This window comes from Phyllopteryx taeniolatus, chromosome 6 (genome assembly GCF_024500385.1).
Source record: "Phyllopteryx taeniolatus isolate TA_2022b chromosome 6, UOR_Ptae_1.2, whole genome shotgun sequence".
Classification (NCBI taxonomy): Eukaryota; Metazoa; Chordata; class Actinopteri; order Syngnathiformes; family Syngnathidae; genus Phyllopteryx; species Phyllopteryx taeniolatus.
Window position 1 is genome coordinate 30,093,781 of NC_084507.1, and position 12,654 is coordinate 30,106,434.

General features: G+C 42.4%; 1 protein-coding gene across 1 annotated transcript; it reads left to right on the forward strand.

Moving 5' to 3' along the window:
* Positions 1 to 5,852: 5,852 nt before the first annotated feature.
* On the forward strand, positions 5,853 to 10,193 carry sox4b (SRY-box transcription factor 4b). The gene is given in 2 exon segments (XM_061777019.1): positions 5,853 to 6,775; positions 6,778 to 10,193. Coding segments are annotated over 2 exon segments (1,248 nt in total). The 5' UTR covers positions 5,853 to 6,342; the 3' UTR covers positions 7,593 to 10,193.
* The last annotated feature ends 2,461 nt before the right edge of the window (positions 10,194 to 12,654 follow it).

Below are 12,654 nucleotides of genomic sequence, written 5' to 3' on the forward strand. Positions count from 1 at the left end.
GGGCACAGTTCACCACACGGTTGGTGTCAATGCTTTTAAATAACAATGACCTTAGATCTGATTCTTCAGAAGGAAAATGAGGAGCAAAAGTTTTTGCAAGACTGTTCACCTGACACTCGTACCAATTAAAGAAACTGAGAAACAGTGCAAACATACGAAACTACCTTCCTGCAGTTAATAAACCAGTATGTGGAATCTAAAGATAAAATATTCTATTCATTCATATTCTTTAATGCAACACTATAATTATCATTATCCAAAAATATAATTATCTTCATCATTTGGCATTATAGGGTTAAAGATAAAATATAAAATGATTTGGGTAAGAGTAATATATATATTGAGTAATATATAGTAACATGTCAGTGTGTGAGCACACGCTGGGAAAGACTGTCAGGATTCGCCTGTCAATCAGTCAAACACGCAGCCTCATTTTGTTCAGTAGGTAGTACCGTAATTTCCCGTGTGTAATGCGCATTTCTCCCCCCCCAAAAAAAATTTGTCAAAAGTCAATAGTGCGCATTATACATAGGTATAGGGGCAAATGCGGGGGGGGGGGGGGGGAATCACATTTTATAAATGTATGCCGCCATCTAATGGTTATGAAAAAGCTGTACACTTTCATTCCAAAATGCCACAGCCACCTAGAGGTTATGAGAAAGGCGTAGCCTACACTTTCATTCCAATATGACAGGGGTACATATTACTGCATATATGTACAGTTGTCCTCATAAGTTTACATACCCTGACAGAATTTGTGAAATATTGTTGTTGTTTTTTAAAATGTGACTGATAACTGAACAACAACCATCATTAATTTATTTATGGTTATGTTTTGTTTAATGATAATGCTTTTCTTAATTTGAATCCCATTTAAATAAAATTAAATGTATTTCACCTGGTCCTCCATGTTTTCTTTAAATAAATGTACCCATCTTACAAATTCTGCCTGGGTAATCAAACATATGAGCACAACTGTGTGTTTTCTAATTTAATAGGGCTGTGAATATCCAAATAAGAGCAAGTAAATTTAAAAAAGTCTTATATGTTCAAATAAAGTGCTTAACTTCAGAATAATTATTAAAAAAAACTATCAAAATACAGATAATATTTCATGTTTTGATCATATGGGTAGAAGCAAAATCGTCCATTGTAAAAATGCATTATACATAGGTAGAAGGTTTTCCCAGAATTTTGAGGTCAACTTTGGGCTGCTTATTATACAATTCCAATGCAGTTGGGACGTTGTCTACAACATAAATAAAAACAGATTACAGTGATTTGCAAATCATGTTCAACCTATATTTAATTGAATACACTACAAAGACAAGATATTGAATGTTCAAACTGATCAACTTGTTTTAAGCAAATAATCATTAACAGGTGAACAGGGTAATTGGGAACAGGTGGGTGCCATGATTGGGTATAAAAGGAGCTTCCCTGAAACGCTCAGTCATTCACAAGCAAAGATGAGGCGAGGTTCACCTCTTTGTGAACAAGTACATGAGAAAATAGTCGAACAGTTTAAGGACAATGTTCCTAAACGTACAATTGCAAGGAATTTAGGGATTTCTTCATCTACGGTCCATAATATCATCAAAAATGTTCTCTGTCAATTGACTGTCTGTTGTCGTACTAGAGCGGCTCCAACTACCGGAGACAAATTACTTGTGTGTTTTTTGGACATACTTGGCAAATAAAGATGATTCTGATTCTGATTCTGAAAAGGTTCTGAAAATCTTGAGAAATCACTGCATGGAAGCGGGAAGGCCGAAAACCAACATTGAACGCCCGTGAGCTTCGATCCCTCAGGTGGCACTGCATCAAAAACCGACGTCGATGTGTAAAGGATATCATCACATGGGCTCAGGAACACTTCAGAAAACCAATGTCAGTAAATACAGTTCGGCGCTACATCCGTAAGTGCAACTTGAAACTCTACTATGCAAAGCAAAAGCCATTTATCAACAACACCCAGAAAAGCCGCCGGCTTCTCTGGGCCCGAGCTCATCTAAGATGGACTGATGCAAAGTGGAAAAGTGGTCTGTGGTCCGACGAGTCCACATTTCAAATTGTTTTGGGGAATTGTGGACGTCATGTCCTCCGGGCCAAAGAGGAAAAGAACCATCCGGACTGTTATGGACGCAAAGTTCAAAAGCCAGCATCTGTGATGGTATGGGGCTGTGTTAGTGCCAATGGCATGGGTAACTTACACATCTGTGAAGGCACCATTAATGCTGAAAGGTACATACAGGTTTTGGAGAAACATATGCTGCCATCCAAGTAACGTCTTTTTCATGGACGCCCCTGCTTATTTCAGCAAGACAATGCCAAACCACATTCTGCACGTGTTACAACAGCGTCTCCCATTGAAAATGTGTGGCGCATTATGAAGCGTAAAATACGACAACGGAGACCCCGGACTGTTGAACAGCTGAAGCTGTACATCAAGCAAGAATGGGAAAGAATTCCACCTACAAAGCTTCAAAAATTACTGTCCTCAGTTCGCAAAGGTTTATTCAATGTTGCTAAAAGAAAAGGTGATGTAACACAGTGGTAAACATGACACTGTCCCAGCTTTTTTGGAACGTGTTGCAGCCATAAAATTCTAAGTTCATGATTATTTGCTAAAAACAATCAAGTTTATCAGTTTGAACATTAACTATCTTGTCTTTTTAGTGTATTCAATGAAATATAGGTTGAACATGATTTGCAAATCCTTGCATTCTGTTTTTATTTATGTTTAACGCAACGTCCCAACTTCATTGGAATTTGGGTTGTAAATGCCGGACTAATCAATGAATTTATGATGTGTATTACAAGACTTTTGTCCATATAGTGCATGTACCTGCTGCATGAAAGTTGATGCCAGGTCAAACTTGGAGAAGGGAGACTGAAGAGGAAACGAGAGCTCCTTCAGCGTAAAACGCATGATGCTTGGGTGACCATTGTACTGCACTCGTCTACTCCATTGGTGCAAGAGACAATGGCAGACGTAACGAGTAAGAAAACTGGCTCTGTGATTGGCTGTAAACCAGAAACACATTAATTGGTGCTGGAGAGGGCAACTCAAGAGGACACTGAGCAAACTGCCATGCATTTTAGCCTAATCCTTGCCTGTCCCTCTGTGACCATAGGAGACCACTTTCAGGAGGACTGGTTCAGTTAGGTGTAGCTGTAGAATATCTCGCAGTTTTAGTTTAAAAGTCTCAATCAAACTCCACTTGCTGAACTTGCTGAGGGAAAAGAGAGATGAAAAAAACAAAAGCATGGGGGAGGGTAAATGTAACCAGTGGGAGGGTGTGCGTGAGGGATGACAAAGAAGAAGGGAGGGGAGGTGTTGTGGGGGGCGGTGGGAGTTTTCCAAAAGAACACCTGTTGAGATTAGGGTTGGCACGCGACCCACTCCGACTCGCGTGGCAGCTGCGCCACACTAGAACAATGGCAGTAAAAGAGAGCGGCACAAAAAGCAAGAGGAAAGTTTGAAAGCACTGCTTATCCTTTCAGCCCGTGTATTCGTGTGTGTGTGTGTGTGTGTGCGTGCGTGTGTGTGCACGGCATACTAATGTGAGCACACTGGGAGAAAGGCAAAGACAGGCCACTGTTACCCAAGAGAACGACGTGCGCTCAAACTGAATATGAGGCCAGTAGGATGTAATGTACCCTGAATATCTTTCAGGTGGAGAATAAATTTCAATATGATAGAATTGAATAGAGGTAACCGGTTAAAAACGTTGAATTGAGTGTTAGTTCAGATTGAAACACAGATGGACAGAGATAGATAGATAGATAGATAGATAGATAGATAGATAGATAGATAGATAGATAGATAGATAGATAGATAGATAGATAGATGTTTGTTATGTACGTAATATACTTAGAGAACTACTTTAGAGAAGTACTTTATGCATACTATATGTATGGACTATATAGTATACAATCACTGGTCACTTCATTAGGTACACCTTTCCTAAAGGCTGTCAAAGATGCCAGCACTCCATCAAGGCACTTCTCTGGAACATATTTATGTGCCATTTCATTTTCGTGCAATCTCTTATTAAAATGGCATTCTGGAGCAGTGTGAGTTTATGAGTTAACCTTTTTCCCATTGCTGTTATGCTCCATGAACACACAAATTGGAGCCCAATTACCCATTGCTTTACTTGAATGCACCGCAGATATGAGGCCATATTGAGTATAATTGTACCCGCTGAAATGCATCCAGTAACATTGGTGACTATGCTTCCATACTAATTTCCCACCGGTGGTCTAAGTCACCTCTGACTCTCATTTAGAAACAGAACGTGTGGTCGACTCATTTCATCTCTCTCATCACTCTTTTCATATTATTTTGATGGTGAAAAGGGCCATCGGATCAGAGGTGATTAGATTAGATTATTTTTTTTTTTTTTTAAACAAATCAGTAGTTATGTTACACTCACAATCACGTTGAAACTGTCCTACAATGCGAATGCGTCAAAAATAAAAGATCATTCAACAATTCATCCCAGTCCAAAGTAAAATCCAGAAAATGTACTCAGGTGTAAGTCTCATGTTTATGGCACAGAGGGATTATGTAAGCCCACCCACTAACCGCCAGTCAGTGTTCTTGATGCTGGATCTGAAATTCTGTGCACCATAGCTGAGCTGAGCCTCTGTCTTGGCTCTGCGACGCCATCTAGCGGCAGGCAACGGCTGCCCATGTGCTCGCTCGTGTACTGTACCTCCTCCTCCTTCCGGAGAGAAACAGCACAGTAGCATCTTAAAAAGAAAACGTTAATACAATTCTCTAGACTGAATTCAGCGGGACCACAATGTAACAGCAATGAACGTCAATGTCAACTTTTTTTTTGTACCAATGAAAACTATAAACATGGATACGCGTGTAAATTGTTTACTTTTGTGCACAACTCCTGATGCTCTCGCATGCTTGTTTTTCTGTGCAATCGGAGTTGATTGTGTGTGTGTGTGTGTGGGGGGGTCACAGAGTGTGCAACTGTGCATACATTGTACACCCGTCTCGAGCCACTTTTTTCCCCCTCCCTTACTAGTGTGCGCCTGAAGAGGGTTGGTCTGTTGTGTTCCTACACAGCACTGCCCAACACAGAGAGGGAGGGAGACTTCTCAAATCAGTCCAACCATCTGAGGTGTCAGACATTAAATCTGTGAGAGGCTCAACTGCTCTGTTGCTCATCGTGCGCTTGTTCAACAACGTGTTCACACATACACACGCGTCGGCAGTGACACTGAAATATGGAGTACATCATGTGCTCATATACCTGGAGGGCAGTTTATGATAGGTTAACTATATGTGTCCGCTACACATTTCCCTCCATTGCCATCATTGAGAATAGATTTATTTTCTTTTTACAGCGTATGTTAAAGTCCTTCCCCCAAATGGCCCAAGGGAAGTGTTTCGGCTGCACAGACTCTCTATTATGTGTTATATATGCTCTCTTAGTGAGAATGAAAAAAAAAAGGTGAATTTAACAGGGTGCATATTTTTTTTAAATTCACATTTAGCCACTAGTACAAACGGTTCACAAAGTTTCCGTCTGGCAAAATACACTTGGCTTCCCTTATAGCTATATGTTAATGACATACACATGGGGTCGCTGGTATAGTGGGAAAAGAGGGGAGGGGGCGATAACATAAGCCAGTGTCTCTTTAAAAAATGTGAAGTTTCTTCTTGTATTCCAGAATGAGGTCAGACACGAGGCTGCTCATTGCACGCGCTGATTATTATTAGATTCCATTTTGGACCAATCGGCGTCGAGATGGGCGTGGGTTTGGCGTGGAGGCAGGCTAGTGACAGCTTCCCATTGGCTTATTTTTTATCACCGTTGTATCTCGGGAAGGGATAAATGCATGCAAAGGGGGACGAGACTGGAGGGCTGCTTGAAACTCTGCTGCAAGTCTACAGATGGAGGGCGGACCGTGTTATTCACTCTAAGTTCCTTTTTTTCCCCCTTTCCCTCCCCAGCATGTCTGGTTTTTGTCTCTAGGAGAGGGGACACAGGCTGATGCCGAGAGAGAGAGAAAAAAAAGCACTTATAAAAAGTACTTGGGAGCCTTTTGCAGTAGTGGGCCACTGAGACCGTGTTGTGCTTATGCTGGGCACAATTCGTTTGCATCGATTTTTTTTTTACCACACTGAAGGAAGAGAGAGAGGGAAATCAGACACTTAAAAAGGCTCTGGAAGTTCAACTTTGTGTTTCATATTTGGCCAAAGTGGACTGAGTTTATACTGCACATCAGAGGAGTGAAAAAAAAAACCCTCAACTCACACGCTGGGAGAAAAGAGCTGAGTTTGCTTTTAAGTGCGCCGAGAAGAGAGGCGACATGGTGCAGAAGATGAGCCACATGGAGAGCACCGCGGAGGCGCTTTCTTCCTTCTTCAGCGGGGACTCGAGCTCCGGGGCGAGCATGGATCTAGACCCCGCCGACTCGCCCCTCTCCCCGGGCTCCACAGCCTCTTCGACCGCCGGGGACAAGCTGGGCGACAACCCGGCGTGGTGTAAAACCCCGAGCGGCCACATTAAGAGACCCATGAACGCGTTCATGGTGTGGTCCCAGATCGAGAGGAGGAAGATCATGGAGCAGTCTCCCGATATGCACAACGCCGAGATTTCGAAACGGCTGGGGAAGCGGTGGAAGCTGCTCAGAGACGGCGACAAGATCCCCTTCATCCAGCAGGCGGAGCGGCTCAGGCTCAAGCACATGGCGGACTACCCCGACTACAAGTACCGGCCCAGGAAGAAGGTCAAATCGAGCGCCCCAAGCCGGGAAGTGGCGGCGAAAAGGGGGAAAAGGTCAACGGGAGCTCGAGCAACACCACCAGCATGAAGTCGTCGTCATCCTCGAGGAAGAGCGGCCTCAAATCGCCCAGCAGCAAAGCCCACAAAACGCCTTCGGGGAGCAGCAGAAGCTCACAGTCGGCCTCGGAGCAGCCGCCGGATCACCACGGCCAGCTGCTCTACAAGTCCAAGTCGGTGGCGTCCACCGCCAAGCGGGTACCGGAGGCCAAGAGAGCCAAGCGGGTGTACCACGTTTACGGGGGCGGCTTGAGCGTCAGCCCCGCGTCGTCGGTCACGGTCCCGGCCAGTCCCACGCTCAGCAACTCGGCGGACTCCAGCGAGCCGCTCAGCCTGTACGAGGACGTGTCCAGCGGCAGGGAGGATGGGAGCGAATCCCCGGGCGGAGGCAGCGGAAGCAGCGGCAGCCCGGGCGGCTCGTCGGAGCGTCACGGCGGGCAAACGCACAGCAGTCGGCGGCCTTCGTCGCCCACACCCTCCGGCTCCCACTGCTCCGCCTCCTCGTCGTCGTCGTCCTCCTCCTCCTCCTCCTCCTCCTCGGAGGACGAAGAGTTTGAGGACGACTTGCTCGACATGAACCCAAGCCCCAACTTCGACAGCATGTCGCTGGGCAGCTTTAGCTCCTCGGTGCTGGACAGGGACTTGGATTTGAACTTTGAGTCCGGCTCCGGGGGCTCCCACTTCGAGTTCCCCGACTACTGCACGCCCGAAGTCAGCGAAATGATTTCCGGGGACTGGCTGGAGTCCACCATTTCCAACCTGGTCTTCACGTACTGACACCAAAGTGGCCACAAGCGACGACCACACACGGAGCCCCGGGTACCGGACGCGAGCGGCTCGGGGGGCAGCTCCTGCTTTGTCTCCGAACTCCCAGAGCAGTTGGGACCCGTTCAAAACTAGCGCCATGGCGGAAAAAGCCCTTTTTGGTGGGCTACTTGGCTTTGAATGTGCGGACCGCGGAGGAGCGGGGGGGCTGCAAAACAGGAGAGAAGCCGACAAATGTGACACTGCTTGGGTTTCCTGTTGAACAAGACGCTCGGTGGTGAACCGGTTGACCCGAACAACTTTACTGTGATTGATTTGCACGTTACGCGGTCCACCGTTCACTTAATCAATGTTGTTGCTGATTATTTTTCAAAGGGACATTTGACACTTTTTTTTTTTTTTTTTAAATTTTTTAATTTTTTTTAACAGATTTGCCAAGTGAATTTCACCACTAAAAAGGTACATAACTCGGACTCCTTGCGACATTGTTACTGCCGTGTGCTCACAGAGGGATTTTGTATGAAACCGAGGTGGGTTGATTATTATTGTTTTTTTTTTTTTTGGTTTTTTCAAGTTTGACATCTCAAAAGCAAAAAAAACTTTGAAGCATGATAGCCTACTTTGTTCCTATCTTGTGCTGACATCTAATGTGAGACTGGCAAGCAGTTACAAATAGTAGCTACAGTATTAGGGTTATTTAAATGTACAGAGCCTCTCTTTTGTAATTTAAAAAATAAATAAATAAACATTTTTTTGTGGGGTGGGATTAAACGACACTGAAATAATCACCAGCTGTTTTAATATTTCAGACTTCAGGATTCAAATGCAACTACAAATCAGTGCTGAACTTTATACACGTTCTCTACTCTTCAGGACCAAAATTGTTTATCATTTCAGATAATAGCCTATAGAAAATTTTTGTTTTCATGCGCAGAGCTTTGTTTTGTACATGTATTGACATGCCATTTCATATGGGTTGTTGTATTTATATACTGGGCCAAGCAGTTTGGACTTTTTAATTTCATGTTAAGTCTTGTTTTTGTGTTCTCATCCAATTATTTGTCATTCTGTCACATTTTCTTCTCAGGCGAAGGGCTAGAGTTTTAAAAACACAACTTTGATTCCATTTTTTAAATATTTAAATGTACACATTTTTGGACACTTAAAATATAGGAAACAGTTTGATTATTTTCTCAGTGTATTTTTGTACAAATCTATATGGAGCAGGAGGAGTCAACCATCGATGTGTGTAGCCTAGTTATTCAGCTACATTTGGTTTCCTGATGTTGAACCCCTTAGATGACTGGTTTAAGTGCTGTTGGAAAGCTCATTATTGTTCATGTTGATTGCCTGCTGAAACGTCTTTGCGGTGGCAAGCAACAAAACGAGCATATTACACTGTGGTGGTCAATGTGAAGTCTTGCTCAGCTGCATTTGGCTGTTTTCACAGAGCAGTTCTTCTGATCAGTTATTGAACTCTAATGGAGCATGAATTTGGCTAATTTTACCACATTATCACCAGCAAGACTCTTGATTTAAAAAAAAATACTGTTTTTTTTAAACCAATCTGATATTGTTGTTTTTTGTTGAACCACGCAGGCATACACGTAATGTTTTTTTTTTTTCTCCCCCAAGAGCCCTTGAACACAGCACCAGTCTTTGTGTCAGACTACCTTCTACAGTTTACAGTGCCAGTCGACAGGCTTCTTTAAGACACACAAAGTGATGATTGCCAGAGGCTATTCCTGTGGAGCATGTGGTTTTAACAGTCAGCCTCTGAAGCAGCCACTCCTTTTTTATTATTCTCATTCTCTCTGATATATTGCCTCCAACAACACGTGCGGAGATTGTAGCTTTAAAATTGACTTATTTCTTGATGTTTTCATGAACTGATGTCAAACTCATCCACCAGCCACTGGATCGAATAGGCTATCTTTTTAGACAACAAACAACAAAGAAGACAACATCAAGCATATTCAAATTTCTGACTTGAGTTCCGCAACATCTACTTGTACTGCGTTTCTCATTGTGTTTGAATATATAATCTTTTCTACTTGTTGGCTAACTATTAGATAATTGTTTAGTACGTTTATGGCATGGTGAATAGCATTTGTATTTCGGATTCAGGTTACCTAGCTGTTGTGTTTTTTCAGAAAAAAAATGGGAAAAATGAAACTTAATCTTTGTGTATTTGACTGTACCATAAAGCAAAAAGATTGTGTGTTTATGTATGTTGTTGCCATCAAGGACAGGCACTGTCTAGAATGACTATCTTTTCCACATCCTTACTTTTAAGGTGGTCAGTTCAGGACTTTTTATATCTATATATATATATATATATATATATACATATATATATATAAATAAAAGCGTTTTTAAGTATATTAACTTTATTTTTCATCCATCCTGTGCAATATGCTGTGTAGAATTATCATGTATTGTCTCTAATCATGCCATAAACAAAGGAACCACCTTTTTTTTTTGAGACTCAGAGAAAGGGAGGAGAACTCATGCCAGCTAAATTGTGTCCATTCACTGCCTGTCAGATTGTTGATATAAACTTGTGTACAGAACTTTTTCAAGGAAGGAAAATAAATATCAGCTGGAACTGAAGCTCTATGATTCGCTCTCTTGATTCTTAAACTTTTCTTTCTCGGCATTTGGTCATGGTATCGTGATATTCCATCTTCAATAAGTGATTGTTACTGGTTTAGGTATTGCCAGAAATCCAAATAATAACTATAACTATCAGCACACTACTATAGTATAACTACCACCAGTTAATGATAGCCAAGTCAGAAGCTACTTAAATCTTAAAATATATGTACTTGTCAACCTTCAATCCGAATTTAAATCTGCAGTACTTTATTTGGCCAATAAATGTCTAGTTAGCAGTCAGAGCGGATTATGTCGTAAAACCTTTTGACTGTACTACTGACACATAATGTATCACTGACATAATCTGAGAATGAGAGGTTTTACATGGATTACAGATACAGCATGTACTTTTGCACACAAATACTGTACTTAATTGCATATCCTTGCACATATTGCAGTAGGAATCAATGAATTCAACAGTGAGTCATTGAGTAGAATACTCTATTGTATACATTTACAGAGACGTAAGTATTGAATCAGTGACATGCAACGAACACAAACGCCTGGTTCAAGAATGTAAACGGTTGATGTAGAGGTTGATTTTACTGTATACTCCTCTAAATTAAAATATTCTTAATTGATGTGTAGCTTTAAGGTTTAAGAGCACGGATAACTTAACTGGTAATGGTAAAATACGTTCATGACTCTTATACTCATTGGTCCGGATAAATAGGGCAAGGTTTGGTATCCTATGCAGTAAGGGTAGACTACAGTTAAAATCACATTGGCAATGACACACATTAACCTATATATATATATATATATATATATATATATATATATATATTTAAATTTATGATTCATGTTGCCAATTAATGAGTGGGACTCACATCATAATGTATTCCAAATGAATTCATAGACTGCAATTGGTGTCTGGTGAGCAAACAGAACGCGACGCACAAGGTGACATCTGCTGATAGGGCCGACGTGTATTGTCTGCGTCCCATCAGCCCTGGAAAGTTTGGATTTAAGACAAAAAAAACCACAAAAAAAACATGAAAATCACAGTTAACCATCGTACGCAGTGGCGCTATTTAAGTTCGTTTTCACCCAAATGTTATGCTGTTGATTTGCATGATTATGAAATCAGAATTCTGAAGCGTTATTTTGTCATTTACTTCCAAATTAGAATATCAGTTATCTCCGGGCCATTTTTCCTTCTGATCAGGACCTCGCTTGCTGTATGTTTCAAGAGGTTCTGTTCTAGCACATTATGCTGTTGATGTTCAGACAGTCATGCTTTCCCTTCCCCCTCTCCCAGACGGATCTTTATTGTGGGGGAAGGGCTGCTTTAGTAGCAGTCAGCCAAGGGCCCTCCAGCGCTGACAAGCATGTCTGCCTGTCTAGCTCTGTGAATACCTACAGTGTGTGTGTGTGAAACTGTGTAACACGTGTGCACGCACGCATGATTGTGTGATGGCTAAAATTCTATTGTGTGAAATGAATGACAGTACAAGGATATCCCCACAGTGAGAGCAGACACTGTATGTCTGCCCTCTCCGTGATGATTTATGGGCTGCGGATTACTTTTTGACGGTCGGTCATAGTCTTCAATCAGGCGTAGTGGTTTAAATGAGCGTGCGTCAAGTTTTAATGTCATATTTGTGTGTCTCATACAACTAAGTTAATTAGCTTTCTGAAATCCCGGTGGTCATTTCCTGTTACGTTATTGTGCTGTATTTGGCAGACATTTCATTGAGTTACATTTCATCGTCTTTCCAGGTTGCCCGTTATTGTGTTGAATTAGTCGAAGTGTGCAATCGCTTAGCTAAGGAGCAAGATGATTTCCTACTATTGCACAGCAGCAAAGCAATGTATTTAACACAAATGGTCAGAAAGCCTGATGCATTGCAGTGTTTCCAAGCTGTGTACAAGATACGGCTGCTAGTACGTTCACCGCACAACTTGATGCATTGTTTTCTTTATTTCTTCAAGCCGCTGTATAAGCCCTTGCAAAGTCACAGCAATTTGCTGATGTATCTATTCCATCCCAACAGTGCATGGCTGGGAGTAATTACTGACTCCACAGTGAATATAAATATTTTCACTGTTCTTTTCAGCAGTCATTTTGTGTTAGCTGCGGTGTAATACTTTATTCCTCAACTTTATTCCAATGATAGAAATCATCATGTACCACGCATGCACATAATATCACCAGCATGCCATATCATCTTGCGCATTTCCAAAGAGCGCTGGCACCTCTGTGAATGTGTTAAGCTCCCCCGAGCTGTATGAAGCCTGTTCAGTGTGCAGGCTCATGCACGGCTCATGCGTTGCTCAGCTGACTCCTCGGTGGGAGAGCTGCAGGGATGAGCCGGGGCAGAGCAGAGTGGAGCCGAACAGTCTCCCTGCTGGAGTCAGTGGTCCAGTAAAACCGCAGCAGGGGGGGGGGAGATAAGAGCTGCGCTAGTGGGTG